The sequence below is a fragment of the Euprymna scolopes genome, chromosome 27 (assembly GCF_053919585.1).
Source record: "Euprymna scolopes isolate OS-2025 chromosome 27, ASM5391958v1, whole genome shotgun sequence".
Lineage (NCBI taxonomy): Eukaryota > Metazoa > Mollusca > Cephalopoda > Sepiida > Sepiolidae > Euprymna > Euprymna scolopes.
The window spans coordinates 93284457-93306490 of record NC_136508.1 but is presented as its reverse complement, the minus strand read 5'-3'; the positions used below and the strand labels follow the sequence as shown (position 1 = coordinate 93306490).

Below are 22034 nucleotides of genomic sequence, written 5' to 3'. Positions count from 1 at the left end.
TTTTATGATGTTACTGCTGATAATTTTTTATGCTGCTACTGCTGATAATTTATTATGATGTTACTGCTGATAAATGTTTATGATGCTACTGCTGATAATATTTTACGATGCAACTACTGATAAATGTTTATGCTGCTACTGCTGCTAATTCTTTTCTGATGCTTCTACTGATAATTTTTTACACTGCTAGTGTTGCTAATGTTTTACACTGTTACTGCTGCTAATTTTTCATGATAATACTTTATTTTGATGACTTCGAAAGGTCTCCATCAATTGTGTGTTATGTCAGTCTAGGATAAAACTTAATAAATCGGAATGGGATCTCTGCAATGATTCTGTAACAGTGAAAGAGTTTTCACATTTAAATTTATGTTCACACAAGTTTTTACATTAATTTTAGACTTTTATCTTTCACGCACAATAAAATTTTAAATGAAATGAATTTAAACAAAAATATATAAAAATGTATTAAAAAATATAAGCCACGCCTACTCCTTCAAATTGTTATCAGCTGTATAAAGAAAAGCGATAAAGTTGGAGGAGGATCAAGAGGACATCTATGTTAGATATGAGTCCGCCAAATACAGACACTCCTGACTCCTACCAAGTCGTGGAAATTCGTTTTCCAACATGCTTTTTATAGTAGCAGCATTTAGCCCCCCCCCCCGCCACCCACTGCAAGAACTGTGACGCCAGGGTCGGAAAGAGGGATTGAAGAGTCAGCGCCCCAAAGGAGGGTCCCTCTTACCTGCAAACGTGCCCTGGCAGCCGGCAGTCCTGTGAGGATGCCTCGGATGATTAGCAATAAACTAACCCCTTCTCTAAGAGGGTAGACCATCTAGAACTGCGCAGAACTAAACTCCCACCGGGAAATCAACAGGGACCTGATCATTACAGGAATGGTCTAATCCCTGTTCATTTTTGAGGCCCAGGATAAAATCCGTAACAGCTTTCTGTAGTATATTCAATAAGTGAAAAGTCAATCTGAGAAGGGCTGTTTTTTTTAAGGTAGACAATTTCATAGCACACCGAAATAACTCAGCAGAAAAGATTAAAGCCATAAATAAAGACGTCGAATATAATATTGGATGACACATTTTTACATTATATTTGATTCATACATATTTTATTTATTAAAAAAGAATTTATATAAGTATTTTCTGTTTGTTTTTTGTTTTGTTTTTTTCTGTGTTATTGCATTTACTGCCGAATTGTCAAAACAGGAAATTACGTCATCGAAGGTCAAAACCTTTTCTTCTTCCTAAAAATTTTATTCTTCACGTTTTGTTGGTTGAAATTCTTTGAAAAATGTTATTTCGAGTTGCAGCTCTTACTCGAAATTTGAGTCGTGCCTCTCGTAAGTGATTAAATTTATTTATTTTACAGATGAATTGTAATTTCTATTTCATTTCACTTTATTTATAATTATTTCTCCATAAATCGTTACTTTCGTTATTCGTTATTCATTCATTGGTGTCTTTCGAAGGACGTTGGGTTTTTTTCATTTTAACGAAATTTTAAACATGAGAAATTTTGTCTTATTTTATTTAAAATTAATTTATAAAATAAATATTAATTATTTAATTAATAGCGAAAACTTTTAATTCAAATATAATTTAGATTTTATACAAACGCATTTTAATACTTGGTTTAAAGTATTTTAAATCTATAGTTTTCAACAAGGTTTTTTGTGCTAGTGCAGTGGTGCAGTGCACTTATTGATCCGCGCTATTTTTAAATAATATTTTCAAGTTTAAAGTTTTACGATGTCTACTTTTCTAAAATTGTTAGGTGAAAGTACAGAATAAGTACACAACACCCTCCCGCCCCCATGTTAAGAATGGCTTTCAAAATAATAACCTAATTATTTCAGCACGGATCAATGCATGCATGAGTACCAACAATTTAATAAAATCAGACATCGTAAAACTTGAAAATATTATTTTAAGAAAAAATAGCGCGGATCAATAAGTGCACTAGCACCAAAAACCCTACTCGACGAGAACCCGACTTTTTGTCTTAATAATTATTTATTCGTGTAATAATTATTTATTCAAGTAGATTTTTTTATTCAACAAAATGATATAAGAAAAAACAGCGACGACAACTTACGTAAAATGGGACCGTGCACGTGCACACACGCATTCTTTTGTTTAAGGGACGCTCCCTGGAACGCGCTGCAATGTTGTGCGGCGCACAACATTGTAGCCGGTGCGTGTTTACCAATGGGGGTCTACCCGGCCTCGCTCGTGTACGTCCGCTGTCAGCGCCCCCAAGGAGGAGCATTCTGACCTGCAAAAAAAAAGTGCCTAGGCGACCCTCCCTGTTGACATTCCCCAGTAAGGGCGCCTCGGGCAAATAGCAATAAACTAATCCCTTTAACCTCGGCGGATGGAGAACTGCAACTGAACTGCACAGACAGAACCAGTACCACACCGCAATTAATAGGGATCAATTACAGGAATGTTCTAATCTCTTTTGATTTGGAGGCCGAGGTTAAAAATTCGGGGACACTTAGATCTAGGAGAAAAATCCGGCTAGTTTATTTTTCAGAAAGATTTGTGTGGTACTTTTGCAGAATACGAACCGTGCTGAAATATTACTATTAGCACATTCTTAATATAGTTTTTATTTTGTTAGCTATACTGTAAAAATTAAACTTAACTTGAAAATCCTATCTAAAAAAAAAAAAAATAGTATGGTCCTGGTCCGGGTCCCTCATTTCGTATATTTATTTTAATTTAAATCTAAGATAACCAGATGAAACCCAGGTATCCCCAACAGACTGCAAATATATATTTGTTTTGTCTTGTTGACCTAGTACTACAAATGTCTTTTAAAACATTCGACCGTTTCCTGCTATCTTCAGTATAATGTGTGTGTGTGTGTAAATTCCAAGAAATGTTTTGTAAAGGTCATTTTAGTTTCAAAATATCTTTCGAAGGTCGTTTAAAAAGAAACCAGTTTAACAAGTGATTGATTTGATATTTTAACAATTCAATATTTTCATAATGCCCCTCCCCTCCAACCGGACCCGGATATTCTTAGTGGAGGTATTTCATAGGAATAACAGTGTGTGGTCATTCATTCTGTTCCTCCGGGCTAGGGTCAAAGTGTAGCATCTTTTCTGCCCGCACTCAAGCAATTTTACTGAAACTTCCCTTTCGCTGCCAACACTCAAACCCTTGTTTGTTACTCCGTCGAAATGAGGTGTCAGAAACTTCGTGAAAAATATTGAATAATTCGACCCCCTGTCTTTCCAAGCTTATAACTACTCGAAAAATTTAATTCAAAGTCTAATTTTTTTTTTTCAGTTAAAGGAGCAAGGACCAAAGTTTCATTAAAAAAAAAAAAATACAAATAACGTGGTTTAAAAAAAAAAAAAGGTTTTAAAACTTCGGACTTTATAGGTAAATTTCCAAAAAAATTATTTTTTTGTTTTAAATTTGAATATATTATTTATTTACCTTTTATCTTCAATTTGTGATATATAAAACTTTGGTGAGTAAATTAATTATTTACTTTTTAATAGACATTTCAAAATGGGGGGGACGTGAATTTAAAAAAAAAAGTTTGTCTAAAATATTATAATTCGGTTTTCTGAAAAGAGCATAAAATTTCACATTGACCCTGAAAATATCGTAAAAATAGAATCAATAGAAAAATTTTGATAGATTTTTAAAGTTTAAAAATTGAAAAATACTGAACTCATAAAATGAAATTAATTTTATTACTGTTTTTTAAATAAAAAAAATATTTCTATTACTTTTTATACAACTTTAATAGTTTATTTTGGAAGTATAATCCATAAAGAAAGTAAACAACCCACTTTTAAAAGAGAAATTACAAGTTTTTTTTTAATATTTTATTCGCAGTTTCGTGTTAGGGGTGTCAAAAATTCCTATACACCTAAACTCTCAATATGGAGGGGAGTGTGTTATCGAACTATTCTCTACTTTCACTTAAAAATTTAATTTTAAAAAAAGATATAGGAAACTTGAATTTAATTGGAAAATACTATTAAAAAAAAAAAAAAAAAATAGCGCGATAACAAAAGTGCATAAGCACCAATTTTTCTTTATTTTTATTTCTTTGAGTGGGAGGATTCTGGACAAGAACACTTTTTATTTCCACATTAAAAAAAAAAATTATGTCCATAAACATTTTTTTGGATTTTCAGTTCCAAGCAGTCATAATTTAGGAATTTTCTACTTAAGCAAGACAGTTTAGATGAATGAAGCCAGTTTTTTTGCGATAGGATCGACCGACAATATCTCCCCCTCCTCCCAAAGGAAAAGATAATGCTTGGAAGGATGGACCTCCGTGGATCTAGCCGGATCATTTCAAGCAGTATCTTATTAAATTTTCGTTTATTTGTAAAGGTGATTATTTGTGCTGGTCAGTCTAGTCTTTGTCCTTGACCTTCAATCTACCTTCTTGACGGCCTTGTGACCTCTTGGCTTGACACTCTTATATAGGACTGCAAATCAAAAGCGTTAAGTATATATAAAACCGTTTACATATTTATAGAATGTCAAAAAGATTCCTCTCGTTTGTCTAAGAATAGAAATGTCTCCTGAGAAACGATATTCTTTTAATTCTAATCTCAAATGATCTCGTAGATTGATATAACTCATGGCGACAACGCTAGAGATTTGATTTGATTTTATTCTAATCTTAAGGGCAACCAGAAGAGTAAGCGACTCTGTCAGTAGTAATAAAGAGTAGAAAGTGGTGAATCTTGGGTTTACTTTCGTAACTCTCGTTTCCCTTTTAGTCCTCGCATTCCATGAGCGATGTTTCTGACAAATAGGAAAGAATTAATTGCTGTTTTCTATACCATTTAACACTTAACGTTGGCAAGTTTTTCACCTTTAAACTTTTTTCTATTTTTAATTTCTTTACATCAAGTGGCTTCATGCCTTGTCTGGAGCGATTTCCATAAAAGCAAAAAAACTATTTTCTCTTAGATTTAATTCTTGATATTAAACTTCATCCGTAATATAATTTCCAGCGAGAATTTACGTTTCATGTATTGTTAGATAAAAGAACACTAATTAACCTTCCCCATGTTAAGAATGGCTTTCTAATATACAAGTAAATTATTGAAAATAAGGCATTTTATATTTTCCTTTGTTTAGAAAGCCATTCTTAATATGGGATTAACTATTCTGTACTTTCACCTAACAATTTAATGAATAAAAATTCGTACAAGACCTTGTAAACCAGAAGAGTATGCGACCCCAAACAGAAAGTCTTTAATGTTGGTAACTGAATTTGACAAAACACCTTCTGCGGAGTTTGAATCGCTTACTTATTTGATTTGCAGTCTTCAAGTTAATTCGACAAAAATCGGTTCAGTTCAAATTCTGTAGAAGCACATTTGAAGATTTTCCAATATAGCCAAGTGGTCAAAAAACAAATATGACAAAATATATAACGAACAAATGTTACGAAAGGCACGATGCTCTTCTACCTACCTAGATAAGTTTTTTGTTTTAACTTATTTTAAAGCGTTTATTTACTTTTAAACAAAGTGTCAAGTTTAATGAGCTAGAAGGGAGGGAGGCAGTTTCATTACAGCCGTTTGGATCCTCCATAATCGCTTGGAATATAAAAATTAAAATCCTAGTAGAAAATTATATTACGGTAATCTTTATTGAGTGTATTTCTATCAATATATTTAATTTTCGAATTTTGAGCGATTAAGACTAAAAAAAAAAAATTTGCACAAAACGCTCGGCACTACTTGTTTTTCTTACTGAATAAAGCCTTTCAAGTAAGTTAATATACTAAAAATTTATCGATGTAAGTAGAAGAGTAACTTATCTTGCCTTGGATAACATTTGTTTGCTACATTATTTTTAAACCACTTTTTTGGTTTGTGGTCTATAGTAAAATAGGCCAAGTTTTTCCTTAATGCTAACCTTAAGTTTGAGTGGCAATACAACAAAACAGTTGAAAGTATGCACACAGTGGGTGGAAAGGGACTGCTAAAAGTCAGTTTGACCATAATATGGCAATAAAACTATAATTTGTTTTATATTCATGTTGATCAGAAAAGTTTTTATTTTAGGAATGTGCTAATTTAAAATTGATATTTTTACCTTTCGTTGTCATCTCGTTTGTATCTTAAAGTAAATGACAAATATTTACGGTGAAAATAAAGTTTTTTGTTTACATTCATCAACTGATTATTATGCTTCATGATGAATGCCCTGGAAATGTCACTTCTGATTAATTTATCAGTTTTAAAACATGCAAATGAACTTGGCTTTTTTTTTTTTTTTTTTTTTTTTTTTTTTTTTTCAAAATAGCAGATATATTAAAACTGGTAGTCATTAATCAGAAATAACTTTTCCAGGGCATTCATCATGAAACAATGATCAGCTGACGAAAAGCGTAAACAAAAACGAAAGGAACTTGATTTTGACCACATTTACTATGAAAACATTTTAAAAAATAGCGTACTAAAAAGCGAACCAACCTTTTTTCTTTTTTTTTTTTTTTAAATTTCATAAGACATTTTCTTTTAGAGTTTTGCCTGAATCTTTAAATTCCCTCAAGTCGATTTTTTTGTTCATTCCTTAGTTAATCCTTATGTTCCGTTTTGAAAAAGGCCAAACTGCTTCAGAAAAGTCCAAATTCACCAAATTTGGCTTCAAAAAGCCGGTCTGGCAACCCTAAGAATGAATGGCCTCTCTTTGATGTAGCCTCGTTTTCAAAAATCATATGATTATTGTAATAATGTGAGAAAGAAACTCGTAATTTCGATATGCAGCTGCAGCGGTCGATCACTGAAAAAAGAAGTCAGTGAAACATTACGTAAAAAGGGAACATTCAAAACAAACGGCAAAAGAAGGAACATTATCTGCCAACGGGTGCTATACTGAAAGAATAAATTAACGATTGTTTTTTACAATTTTATTTATATTAAACTATGTAGCACAATATTACTTTCTATTTATTGCCACTTTATTTGTCTCATTTGAATCAGTTTTACATTTAAAATACAATGAACACTATTTTCATAGAAATCTTAAACTCCTATTTGTTGTGTGTTATTTTTTTCTGTCTAAATAAATTTCTTTGCGCTATCCAGAAAAAAAAGCTATCGAAGCATTTGTTGATTAAATATATTTCTTATTCCGTGGAATTTCCACAGATCTTGCTAGTTATTTTCCTAAAGATTTCGATAATTACTACTGTTACTGACATAAATGATTCTGTGGTTTTCCAGAAAAAGCCAACAAAGCAAAAATAGTGTGAAAAAAATATACAACAAATAAATGTTACCAAAGGCAAGGTAACTTACTCTTCTACCTACCTAGATAAGGTTTTTTTTTTTTTTTTATCTTTTGACTTATTCTAAAGTGTATTTTATCTTAAAAAAAAAAAAAAAAACTAGTTAAAAGAAAAAACAAAATGGTCTCATTCAAGCCATGGTCAACCTTCCATAATCGCTCAAAAGTCAACAATTACATAAAATACTGTTAGAACAATACGTTTTCATACGATTGGTGACATTTATTGGATGTTTCTACCAGTATTTTTTTTTAATTTCTATTTCTGAAGAGAAATAGTTAATAACAGTAAAAAAAATATTTAATTGTTGCTGATCCTGTAGAGACACCATAAAAATATACAGTGTCGTAATTGGAGTTAATCGATGGGCCTTAGAGAATTAGCAGCATCAATTGTGTCGTGCCAACGGGCAAACATCAGATCGACAGATATAAATAGTAAAACCATCAATAAGTGTAGATATGCTTGATAGCTTGTAAACTATGAATTTACTAAAACTTTTGGCTTAGGGACAAAGTGTAGTATCTGTTCTGATGCTACACATCTTTTCAGCCCTTAGTCAGTAAATAAGAAATCCTTCTAGATTGAGACAATCTGAAGTACCCCTTTTTAGGCAGCTGGGATTCTCCTCATATTAAAAACCGACTTTGTGTTTAACCCTGCCCTTGTGGAGAAATAAGTAAATAGAGACTGCATGACTTCTCTCTTTAAAATTGTTATAAATGATTTGGATCCGGGTTTTTATAAACCCGGATACAAATTATTTATAACCATTTTAAAGGGAGAAGTCACCTGATCGTTTTTAGTTTAGTTTCGTTGTTGTTGTTGTACATCGTTACCTGTTGTTGTATATAATCTCCGCTGTTATTGAGTCATCTATATTTGGATGAAGTTTTAGTTTCTGCCTCCACATAGTCAACAGAAAAAATTAAAATGAGATTTCTTTACCCCATCCCTCCTCTCCTTCGTCAGCAATCTGGAAATATTCAAAATAAAACAAAAAGATGTCAGATTTTGGAGAATGTGTGTTTACGTTCCTCTATAAATTTAGTATCGCTTAGTTCGCCACATAGCAGAGGAGAGAACAGGTAATCACTTTGTTTTTCTGAAATAGTGGTCATTTTGGAAATGCAAAACATAGTTACTCATTCTGTTCAATGCTGTTTAAAAAAAAAAAAAAAAAAAACTGGTAAATTATTTTTAGCTTGGAAATCGAATATATACGATGGTCGTTTCCAAAGTAAAGCCTCCTATGAAGACATGAGTGGTACCATGAAAATGAGTGACCTTTTGTGCTTCAGAATTTTTTTTTCTCTACATAGTCACTACCATTCTCAATGCATTTTTCCAGGAATTCAATGACACCTCTCTGCTTCTGACCTACGTCCATAGCAAGGGTTGTTTCTTTAGTTTTACACCGTTAATATCTGCAACAGAAATTTCAGGTCATGAATGCATCGGTTTAGTCATAACAATACAATTTGCAGTCTCCTCTGATCCATTCAGATGGAATAAAAAATAGGAGCCATTACTTTGGAACGTCCCTTGTGTGTGTGTGTGTGTGTGTGTGTGTGTATATATATATATATATATATATATATATATATATATATATATATATATATATATATATACACTTTTTACTTAGACCTGTACAAGCTTTGCTACACTGACATGACAGATGTTTTGATCTCTAGTTATTAATAATTAAGATCTCAGGCGAAAAATCTTTTTCATTTTGGTGTTCATATTGAAAAGAGACGGAAATGAAAGAAAAACTTTTGATTTAAAACTGAAGGTCACGTGATCCAAACTAAAATACTTAAAAAAAAATAAAAAAAAACAAACTTCAGTCAAGGGTTAAAAGGTGATTGATTTTTAGCATTTATTTCGTCTAATTCCAGCAAGATGGGCAGAGAGGATAAGTTTGGTTTCTGTTTGTCTGAGACAGATTGGTCTTGAGTTAATAAACTATTTTATTGGAAAAGATGCGTATCTTGATTTAAAGATGCAACCTATTCAACGACAGTAAAAAGTCTTGATAGGTTGCATTTAGTTATATTTTGAACTTGGATAAGTTTATTTTGAAAATGATTGAAAACCTTGGGCTATAAGTCCAGAATCCTTTTTGATGTTTCTTGTATCCACAAGTGTTTAAGCCAAGAAAACCATTTATTTGGATTGTTAATTTTTCTTGAGGGGAAATGAGTTTTTTTGTTTTTTTTTTTTTTTTTGAGAGGGCGGTGGGGGGTGCGATTATGAAATGATTTGATGATAATCAAAGCCTCTTTAAAATCGATTCCATACTGTATTTTGACTTTAAAAAAAAATTCAGTTCTTGTCCAAATTCCCCCTATATTAAACAAAAATAAAAAAATTTGTATGATGTAGGTACTCATGACGAAATGAAAATATAATATTCCAAAAATTATGTAAATTGATAAAGTACTTTTATTTTAAATAATTTTTAATTAATTGGAATTCGTAGGCATACATTTCAACAAATTTTGAATTGTTCAGTTATCGTCCTTGTTTTTAAGAGATTTTTTTAAATGGTAAGAGTCACTCCTCTGGTACTCATAAAATTAGTTCAAATGGTATCAAATTACACTGGACATCTAAATGTTTTGGTTTTGATTTTAGCTGATGGCACTAAAGTCATATTCTTTTTTCTTTTAAACTTTTGAAATCACAATTATATATGAGGGAAAAATGGCTTGCAACTATAGTAGCCTTGAATCACTGTGCCTAGTCAGCCAGTGTTTGGGACGCGGTGAACTTGTTGGAAAGGGCCATCCCAAGGTGAATGCTGCAATCATGACACCATGACATATATATGACATGATATTATACTCAAATATAAGTATAATAGAGAATTAGCTCTGTATTAAGATACAAGATATGCATAAATTAAAATATATTAAAGCCTATTTTATGACTGGGCAATGCTGAGTAGGCTGCTAGGAGTGAATATTTCTATTGCAAGTTGCCTACATAGAATTTGTGCTGACTAAGAAAGTCTGGGTCAAGCTTTTTACCCTGTCTAAAAGTGATACTAAATTAGATTCGTGAAGTGCATGGTCACATGAATGATACTGAATGTTTAAACGTTTCAAGCATGATTACGAAATATTAAATGATGCCATAAATTTTATTTCTACTGAATTAAAATATATAAGCTCTGTATTAACCAATGAGCATAAACTAATCTACAGTATTAAGTTATATTGTGAGCATTCATAATTTTTTTTATATATTCATGCGTTCTGGCACCGACTCTGTTCAGCATCTTCTTCAGCATGATGCTCAAGCAGACGACCAGAGATCTTGACGATGACGATACTGTCTACATTCGCTATCGCCTCAATGGCAGTCTGTTCAACCTCAAAAGACTGCAAGTCCACACAAAGACCTCTGATCAACTGATCCGAAACCTCCTCTCTGCCGACGACACTGTCCTTGTTGCCCACTCCAAAACAGTCTTGTAGCGCCTCACATCCTGCTTCGCAGAAGCTGGCCAACTCTTGGGACTCAAGGTCAGCTTGAAAAAGACGGAAGTTCTCCACCAACCAGCTCCCCGGGTAGAGTACCGCCCTCCCCACATCACCATTGGCGAGACTAAGCTGAAGACCGTTCACCAGTTTACTTACCTGGGGTGTACCATCACATCATATGCCAAACTCGACAGAGAAATAGACAACAGACTGGCCAAAGCAAACGGCGCTTTTGGCAGATTGTACAACAGAGTCTGGAAAAACAGACACTTAAAAAATTGCACAAAAATCAGTGTGTACAGAGCCATAGTACTCTCCACCCTCCTCTATGGCTATGAATCCTCGACAATTTTACCGCCACCAATTATGACTCCTCAAGCGTTTTCATCAGCGCTGTCTCCGCATATTCTCAACGTCCACAGGAGTGACTGTTACCAATGTTGAGGTCATCGAGCAGGCAGAAATCACCAGCATCAAGGCCATGCTGCCAAAGTCACGACTACACTGGGTCAGGCACGTCTCCAGAATGGACGATCATCGCCTGCCCAAGATAGTCCTATATGGCGAACTCTCTACTGGCCGTCATGACAGAGGGGCACTGAAGAAAAGATATAAAGACTCTGAAGAAGTCCCTCGGTGACTGCCACATTGCCCACCTCCAGTGGTCTGCTCTTGTTGCTGACCGTGATACCTGGAGACGTACTGTCCACCAGGCTGTCGTCTCCTTTGAGATCTCCTGCACAGGGAATCTGCAGGAGGAAGATTCGGGAAGCCTCAGCAGCCACACCAAACACCTGGGCGACACCGGGCACCCAGGATACTCTATTATATAAAGAACAACATCTGTGTGTTTTTATGGCCACTAAAAACTTTTGCTATCCACATCAAATAGGCACGAATGTGGCACTGTGAGAAAGAGTGGTCTTTCAGACACATAATATCGAAAAATTGGAAAAAAAATTGTCAATTATTTCATGTAGAAATATCGTTTTGTTTGAAGGGGGGGGGGGCTCATTTAACAGTCTTCGCTATGACACTGGATCTTAAACCCACATGCGCAAATGCAAGTTTCTGTCTTTTTAGAGATAAATTTGTAACGTAATAACATCGTTAGTGTCTTAGTCCGATGGATAGAGTGCTTGCTTACAGTGTTATCTTTTGTGAGTTTGCGTCCGGCACGCATCTTTTTTTTTTCTTTAATAACATGAGTAGTTTTTTTTCTATCTTATCTGAACACAAAAAATATAAAAGCGTTTATTTTTACACTTCCTAACAATTGCATTCTTTTCTTTTTGTGTTTTTATCCTTTTTACACTGTGATGCAGCATTTTCGTGCTTTTAACTGTATCTTTTGTTGTTCAAATAAAAGTGCACTTGACCCCCCCCCCCCTCCATTTCTTCTATTTATTATTTCACGAGTTTCTGCCTGCATCCATTTATTGCTGACAAATTTTGCTTTTGGTTTCCATTCTGGCTGATGGCACACAAGTCACAATTTTTTATAATAAATAAAAAATATATTTAAGTAGATTTTTTGACCAGACAAACGTATGTGTGTGTTTGTATGTAAAAATTTCCTCATCCACATTGTACATGCACCAATGAAGAATCCATAGAAAGAGTGATTTCTGACAAAAAAATGTGGAAAAATTGGAAAATATCGTTCATCATTTCATGTAGAAATTGTTTTCTTTAGAGTGGCAGTGGTCAGAGAAAAACCTTGCTTTCGACACGGTTTGCAAACCATGCATGCGCGAATCATCGATATATTCTTCCATTTTAAATAGCTAAATTTGTCGCATTATGACATGTATCCTTCTAGGCATATTGATAAAAGTTTGAGAATTTGCACACTGCATACATTGTTTTTTCTCTTTTCTTTTGTTTCTCTTTCTTTTTGTTTTCTTTTTTGTTTTCTTTCTTTTTGTTCTTTCTTTTTGTTTTTCTTTCTTTTTGTTTTCTTTCTTTTTGTTTTCTTTCTTTTTGTTTTCTTTCTTTTTGTTTTCTTTCTTTTTGTTTTCTTTCTTTTTGTTCTTTCTTTTTGTTTTTCTTTCTTTTTGTTTTTCTTTCTTTTTGTTTTTCTTTCTTTTTGTTTTTCTTTCTTTTTGTTTTTCTTTTTGTTTTTCTTTCTTTTTGTTTTTCTTTCTTTTTGTTTTTCTTTCTTTTTGTTTTTCTTTCTTTTTGTTTTTCTTTCTTTTTGTTTTTCTTTCTTTTTGTTTTTCTTTCTTTTTGTTTTTCTTTCTTTTGTCCTTGCTTTTTGTCCTTGCTTTTTGTCCTTTGCTTTTTTTCTGTTTTTTCTTTTCTTTTTTTCTTTTCTTTTTTTTCTTTTCTTTTTTTTTCTTTTTTTTCTTTTCTTTTTTTTCTTTTTTTCTTTTTTTTCTCCTTTTTTCTTTTTTTTTTCTTTTTTTTTCTTTCTTTTTTTCTTTTTTGTTCTTGTTTTTTCTTTTCTTTTTTCTTTTTGCTTTTTTGTTTCTTTTTTTTTTGTTTTTAGTGTTTGTTTTTTCTTTTTGTTTATCTATTTTCTCTCCCTCTTTCTCTTCCCTTCGCCCTTTCTCTCTTTTTCGCTCTCTATGTAAGTTCGTTCCAACATGTCTTTTTCTTTTGCTTTCACTTTCGCTTCTAAGTTTTTTGTTTTGTTTTTGTTTTACGACCGCCTCTTCCTTCCGCTGTTGTCACTTTTTTTTTTTTTTTACAACCAGGCAATGCCAGACACATATTCCCCCTCCCCTCCAGTATAATGTGTGTGTGTGTGTGTGTAAATTTCTTGATTTTTTTTTTTTTTTTAACAATAAATACGGTTAAGTGTAGTCTTTGCCTCGAAACTCGTTTTACTTAGAATATTGCCCATATTTTATTTGGATGTAGATAAATATTTATTTACTTTAATTATTTTTAAAACCGTAATCTACGTAGATAAGCATGTTTCAAGGTTGCTACCTCTTATCAGTGTAACTCGACTGTGTCTCTCTAGGAATTGAACCCCAGACCATGTGTATTATAGTCCAACGTGTTTAACTGTTACACCACGAAATCCTAGACAATTTTACTGTTTATTTTTATTCTTTTATAAACTTTAGTAGATTTTTGTTGATTTGTTTTTTTTTTGTTTTTTTTTATTAACGATAAATACAGTTAATTATCATCTTCGCTTTGAAGCTTATTTTATTTAGAAAATTGCCCAGATTGTTTTAAAAATAAAAATAATAATATATATATATCTATATATATATATATATCTTTGACAGTGATGTTATTTTTTCTTTTTATTTTTGTTATTTTTCTTTTTCTGTAGAACATGTTCCCGTAATGGGTCGTGCTATGAGTGGTCATGCCCCGAGTCATTGGTTATCGGACAAGGCTATCGATGAGCGTACACTTGCTCACATGAACAATTTGCCCGTCCCTGAAGGTTCTTGGGAAGAAAACTATCGCAGCAATCAATCCAAGTACAATCTACAATTACTAGTTTCCCTGGGTCTACTAGCTGCAACGTTAGGTGCCGTAAGTAGCAATTTTGCTTTTTCTCATTTAGTCACCATTTAAATCCCCCCCCCACACACACACACACGCACACCCGTGTTGATTGTTTTAAAACAAATTTGATTAAATATTCATGAGGTCCTTTCTCCTATTCACAGCCTTCAATTTTTATTTACGACAATTCGGATCATGGGGAGAAGAGAATATAAACGTTGTTGTTGATGCTAATGATGAAATTATAAATATTCATTGATTTTTATTTATTTATTTATTTATTTTTTTTTTTTTTTACTACCAGTTAATAACAAATTTAGGTAAAATGGCACCAGAAAAAAAGTCTTGGTAAAAATAGCGCATGTAAAAATGGCACAATTGAAAAAGATGGATGAAAATCTCAATAAGTTTATCAAAATCTTGGATGCAACACATGAAGGGGGAAAACCTTTCAGGAGTGTGTTTCAAATTCAAAAAAATGATACATTTAAAAACGGATGAGGATTCTGCTGAAAAATGAAATTCTACCGTTTTAGATGGTTTGAAAATTAAAATTGGGTGGGAGTATTGAAATCGTCCCATCATTAATGTGTACAAAACAATTTTCTTTTTTCCATTTAAAAAAAATATACAATTTCAAGATTTGTACTAATTGAAAAGACTTTATCTTTATTTCTGTTTGTGTGTTGCGTGGAGAGAAATTATGACCATGATGCTGTGAACGCGTGTTCACTGCACACATCATGATCATCCACTTATGCTGGTCCACGGTTGTTGTTCGATTATGGCACTGGTTGCAGCGTCAATGGTTTGGTCTTAATCAGTGTTGCAACAGAAGAATTCTCCATTTGAATAAATTTATGACTGTTTTAAACAAATAAGATTTTACAGACGTCACAGTGATCCACCTTTTCTTCTATGAACGGCTTGCAATTGAGAAGCTTTAACCCGACCAAATCAAAACAAAAATTCCATATTACTTGAATTTTTCTGACTACTATTCTCATCTTGAATGTTATTTTCACAGCGTTTCGGTCAATGTAACCTCCGACCTTCTTCAGGTGTATCTTATTGAACTTGGGAATCTGCACATAATTTTAAACGGAACATTTTATTTAATCCATGGTGATAGCATGCTCTTGTTCTGTCAGCCATGAAGTAGACCTAGTATAGAATTTAACACAATATGGGAAATGTTTATAATAAGATATATATCTCGTACTATATAATATAAAAATGAAATATTGAAATGAAATAAGAATACAGATTGTGTAATACTGTGAACATAAGTCCAAATAAATATTAGTATCAATATTTAAGATGATCTCGGGTGGATAAAGAAAGCTCAAGATGGAGCAATAATATAAATGGAAATTCTGAGATAAATCTTGTACAATTACATCAGAATTTGTTTGATAAATGAGTACAGATAATTATTCAAGTTTAATAATTATCTGTACTCCTTTTTCAAACAATAAATTTTGCTGTAATTCTACATAATTTATCTCAATTTCCTGTTATATATATATATATATATATATATAACAGGAAATTGAGATAAATTATGTAGAATTACAGCAAAATTTATTGTATATATATATATATACATACATACAGTAATAACATGTAATGATAGTGATATTTACGTCTAGAAATAAAATGTTTATTGCTCCTAAAATTCATACTTGAATTATCAGCAAGGATTTTGATCTAGAGTACTTGAAAAAAGTCTGTTGTGAAAGCGATCTTCTTTTGAAAGTTCAATCCTCTGTGTGAGTGACCAAAAATATCCAATTGTAAATTAAATAAACGGTTTCGTTTGAAATTACAAGATACACTTGAAGGTCGGAGGTCACATATAATACACAACATGAAAACAGAACAAATAATACGAATAACCAATCCTCATCTCAAAACTTCAGAAATGTAATTAAAAAATACAATTGCAAATGAGGACTGTTACTCGGTCATGGGTGATGGAACAAGAGCATGCTACTCCCATAGATTAAACTAGCCTAGTTGCTCGGGTGCCTAGTGTTGCCCAGGTGTTTGGATGTGTGTGTTGAGCAAAAAAAAAAAAAAAAAAAAGTGGTGGCAGGCAGGCTTGAACCTGTACTTCGAAGGAGAAAAAAATTGTGAAAAAAAAATGTCTTTGATGTTGCGTCCATCACGAAACCGGAAGTGGCAAAGGCTTAAATTAAGGCTAGTCAATCGAAAAGAAAGGATGACAAAAAATATTAGCAAAAAAAATGAACTCCTCCCTGTAGAAAAGTGCCCAGTTGAGGGTGAAGGAATTAATGTTTTTAGCTAATTTTTCAATATTTGTTGTCCAAAGGGTCAAGCTTCAAAATGATACTGATCTCCTGAAAATCCGTAGTCTCTGTCGAAAGTTTTAGACATACATACATTTAAACAGACAGGTAGATAAGGGATTCAAAATTCTGTACAGATTCCCCAAGTTTGACAAAATGCATGTTGTGAAAATAATGCTCAAGATGAAGAATCCAAATAATACAAATAATTAATCCTCATGGGAAGAAACAAAAATCTGATATGTTAGAAACATGAACCTCAACTGACTGTAAGATGACCAGAGTCTAACAAATCCCTCTTGTTTTACATAGACATCAAATGTTCAATTAAAAGAAACGAGTCGTTTGTTCATTTATTCATCGTTTCCAGGCCCAAAGAGTCTATTCAGAAGTCAGGAACTGAGGTATGTCGAATGAATTGTTATACACACACGAACACGTATATGAAATTAGATAAAACATTATGACCACGGCCAAATACATGCATAGACAATCATGGCTGTGCACACAGCTCTACATAGATACAGATAAAGAGACCCCCCCCCCCAAATAATGTATCACGCATATATATATATGTTCCTCATCATCATCATCATCCAAGATAGAACACTACACCTTTCCAGTATTTCTTATTTGTCATAGCACCCAAAAGATCTTCCTAAGAGATAAATGGATCTTGTTGTATCCTATCTGGAAACGTAAACTGACAGGATCGATTGTGATATGATATATATATATATATATATATATATATATATATATATATATATATGAGATGATTACAACGTCTTGTAGGAAGAGTGCCACTCCATTAGACACTGAAAGTCCATGAGCCCGAAAATGATTTTTTTTAGTGCTGCTGGCGAATTCACACATTCAAGCAGATATGGCATTGAAGACTTGGTATATATATATATATATATATATATATATATATATATACACACACATACAAACATATAAACACACACATATACAATGCATAATACATATACAAACACATACACATACAAATACGTACACATATATGCACATATTTATATACACACGTACATTTACCTACATATGCATACACGCCTTTTGATCAAGATCAAAGTGTAGTATCTGTTCTTCAGATGCTGCACTTCTATTTCTTGTTCTCTTTCGGTGGAGGAGAAATCCTTAACGACTGAGACAATTTTTATTTTTGTACCTTTTCTGCACGTTAAAAAACGACCCTGGTGTCTAACTCTGTCCCGTGGGGAGGCATTGTAAATAGGTACATATACATACACGTACATTTACCTACATATACATACACGTACATTTACCTACGTATACATACACGTACACCTACGTATACATACACGTACACCTACGTACACGTACACTTACCTATGTATACGTACACGTACTTACGTATACATACACGCACACGTACCTACGTATACATACATGCACACGTACCTACGTATACATACACGTACATTTACATATATACATTTACCTACATATGCATGCATTTATACACATAGATATATATGCATTTATACACATACATACATACACACACACAAACATATATACATACATACACACACACACACACACAAACATATATACATACATACACACAAACATATATACATACATACACACACACAAACATATATACATACATACACACACAAACGTATATACATACATACACACACAAACGTATATACATACATACACACACAAACAAACGTATATACATACATACACACACAAACATATATACATACATACACACACAAACATATATACATACATACACACACAAACATATATACATACATACACACACAAACATATATACGTACATACACACACAAACATATATACGTACATACATACACACACAAACATATATACGTACATACATACACACACAAACATATATACGTACATACATACACACACAAACATATATACATGCATATACACACACACATAAATATATATACATGCATACACACACACATAAATATATATACATGCATATACACACACACATAAATATATACATGCATATACACACACACATAAATATATACATGCATATACACACACACATAAATATATACATGCATATACACACACACATAAATATATACATGCATATACACACACACACATAAATATATACATGCATATACACACACACATAAATATATACATGCATATACACACACACATAAATATATACATGCATATACACACACACATAAATATATACATGCATATACACACACACATAAATATATACATGCATATACACACACACATAAATATATACATGCATATACACACACACATAAATATATACATGCATATACACACACACATAAATATATACATGCATATACACACACACATAAATATATACATGCATATACACACACACATAAATATATACATGCATATACACACACACATAAATATATACATGCATATACACACACACATAAATATATACATGCATATACACACACACATAAATATATACATGCATATACACACACATAAATATATACATGCATATACACACATAAATATATACATGCATGTATGCATACGCACACATAAATATATACATGCATATACACACATAAATATATACATGCATATACACACATAAATATATACATGCATATACACACACATAAATATATACATGCATTTACACACACATAAATATATACGTGCATTTACACACACATAAATATATACGTGCATATACACACACATAAATATATACGTGCATATACACACACATAAATATATACGTGCATATACACACACATAAATATATACGTGCATATACACACACATAAATATATACGTGCATATACACACACATAAATATATACGTGCATATACACACACATAAATATATACGTGCATATACACACACATAAATATATACGTGCATATACACACACATAAATATATACGTGCATATACACACACATAAATATATACGTGCATATACACACACATAAATATATACGTGCATATACACACACATAAATATATACGTGCATATACACACACATAAATATATACGTGCATATACACACACATAAATATATACGTGCATATACACACACATAAATATATACGTGCATATACACACACATAACTATGGAAATAAACACATACATGCATACATACGTAAACATAGATATGCATGTACACACATCTGAAAACATATACACATAGGCACACATGTACACATATACATACACATACATGTAAAATACACATGAAGGAGCGTTCCAAAAGTCATAAATCCTCAATGATCAGGACGACAATGATGGTGCGAATAAATCAGTTTGACCTGAATAAAAAATTTAAAAAACATAATCCAATACAAACCGTTTTTAGAAGAGACGGTCACTCATTGAAGTGTTTGTGCAACTTTACAAATAAATGGACATAGGAATCAAACAAAAACAAAAATTCAACTGATCTGTCTTAAAGACGCCTGGCCTTTTTTTTTTTTTTTTTTTTTAAAATAATGTTTGTTTATAAGACTCCCACTTCTGTTGTAGATAATGATGATGACAAATTTCACACATTATTTTACAAATGGACGTAGGAATCAGATGAAAACAAAAATCTAACTGATCACTCTTAAAGACGCCTGGAATTTATATATATATATATATATATATATATATATAACCATGCACCCACCGCTCATTCGTATAAAAAGTATGTAATGAATGACATACATGCCACAGACAATATCTTCTCCCTTGCTACACAATAATGCGATCACATGTGTGCACAACATCTGGTATTGTGAAGGTCTTACCAAACTCGGCAACCAGTTGAACTACATCAGACAGCATTGAAGGGCCAGCCAGAAAATGGATAGTGTCTTGTTTTAACTTTCAGACAGGAAAACGCCTTGGACAGAATAAGGTCCAAGAAGATAACTCTGATTGTTTTCGTTGTTACACTTTTTTTTATAATGTTTGACGAATGCCTTAAAGATAAGCACTTCAGACTACCTACTGATTTTTTTTTTTTACAAGGATATCACTGCTTATCAAAGACTAATAACCACTAGAGGATAAGTATTAATGAACGTCAGATTGTGGGTAAGACAACACCGTAATAATTATTTGGTAGTGGTAGAAAGTGAGTAGAATTTGATTGAGAGGATGATTCTCCTTAAAAGTAAATTTCTAATATTGTCACCTCACCCACTCCCTAATAAACTTTTGATGAATTTTCTATCTTTTCTTTTTATCCAGATGTACCAAACCGAGTGCTTCAGCTTCAATTCACATCCACCAATGAAGAATGAAGATTAAAGTTTGTAGACATTTAGGAAGAATTAACATAGAAGAAATGCAGTTCCGAAAGGGCTAGAATATCTCGCCTTTTATTTATGACCTAATCTCAATAAAAAAGAAGTCTCTTCAACAAACGAATTATGCAGTTTTTGTTTTGCTTTGACATTTGAAAAAAAATATCCTTCATCTTTATGTCTGTGTGTTGCTTCCCTTATTTTTGTCCTTTTATCCTCGCATTCCAAGAGCAATGTTTCTGACAAAGAGGGGATAATTCCTGTTTTCTGGGTCAGAATCTATTCCAACTAACACTTCTCATTGGCAATTTTTTTGTTTTTTTAAAGCTTATCACATTAAATGGTTTCATGCCTTATCTGGAGCAATTGGTATAAAAAAGAAATATGAGAAAGATAAAGAGGATGTGTAATGTGATTCTTAAATACAGGCTTAGATCTGATGACCTCCGAGGAAGATTAAATGAACAAAATAAAAGCTTCTCGTCCAGAATTCCCCCTATATTAAAAAATGAAAATAACTAAAAATTTGTATATTGTACATACCCATGATAAAGCAAAAATATCATGTTCCAAAAATCATGTAAATTGATAAAATAGTTTTATTATTAACTAAAAAAAAAAAATCAAATTTTTATGATCATCCAAGGAGTGACTGTCTTGCCTTCCATTTTAAGGGGAAAAAAATTCAAGAAACGAAGGGAGATAACTCAGCAATAAACATTAAGTTTATGTTGTAATGCATACAAATTCCTATTAATTGCTTAATTTATTTTTATAAAAATAAAACTACTTGATCAATTTACGTAATTTTTGGAATATATTTTCATTTCACCACAGGTACATCATACAGAGGTTTTTTTTTTTTTCTTTTTTTAACAAGGAGTGGAATTCTGCACAAGAACCAAATGACATGAATGGGGTTTTGAGTTAGAATTGTTGAAGTAGCACTAAAAATGATATGGATGGGTTTGAAAGGGGGTGGGGTAAAAACCTGGCCACAGATAAATTGCTTTAGAAATCTAGTTTTGCTTTCATTTATAATTTCATTATCAAAAATTTGTGATAAATTAAAATGAGGCCAGGCAAGCCGGGAAAAAATTGGAC

General features: G+C 32.3%; 1 protein-coding gene across 1 annotated transcript; it reads left to right on the top strand.

The window, feature by feature from the left end:
* The first annotated feature begins 527 nt into the window (after nucleotides 1–527).
* Nucleotides 528–21054, top strand: LOC145248997 (uncharacterized). The gene is made up of 3 exons (XM_080110842.1): nucleotides 528–1357; nucleotides 14092–14300; nucleotides 20875–21054. Exons 1-3 carry the CDS (start codon nucleotides 1309–1311, stop codon nucleotides 20932–20934), a joined length of 318 nt encoding a protein of 105 aa, XP_079966968.1. The 5' UTR covers nucleotides 528–1308; the 3' UTR covers nucleotides 20935–21054.
* The last annotated feature ends 980 nt before the right edge of the window (nucleotides 21055–22034 follow it).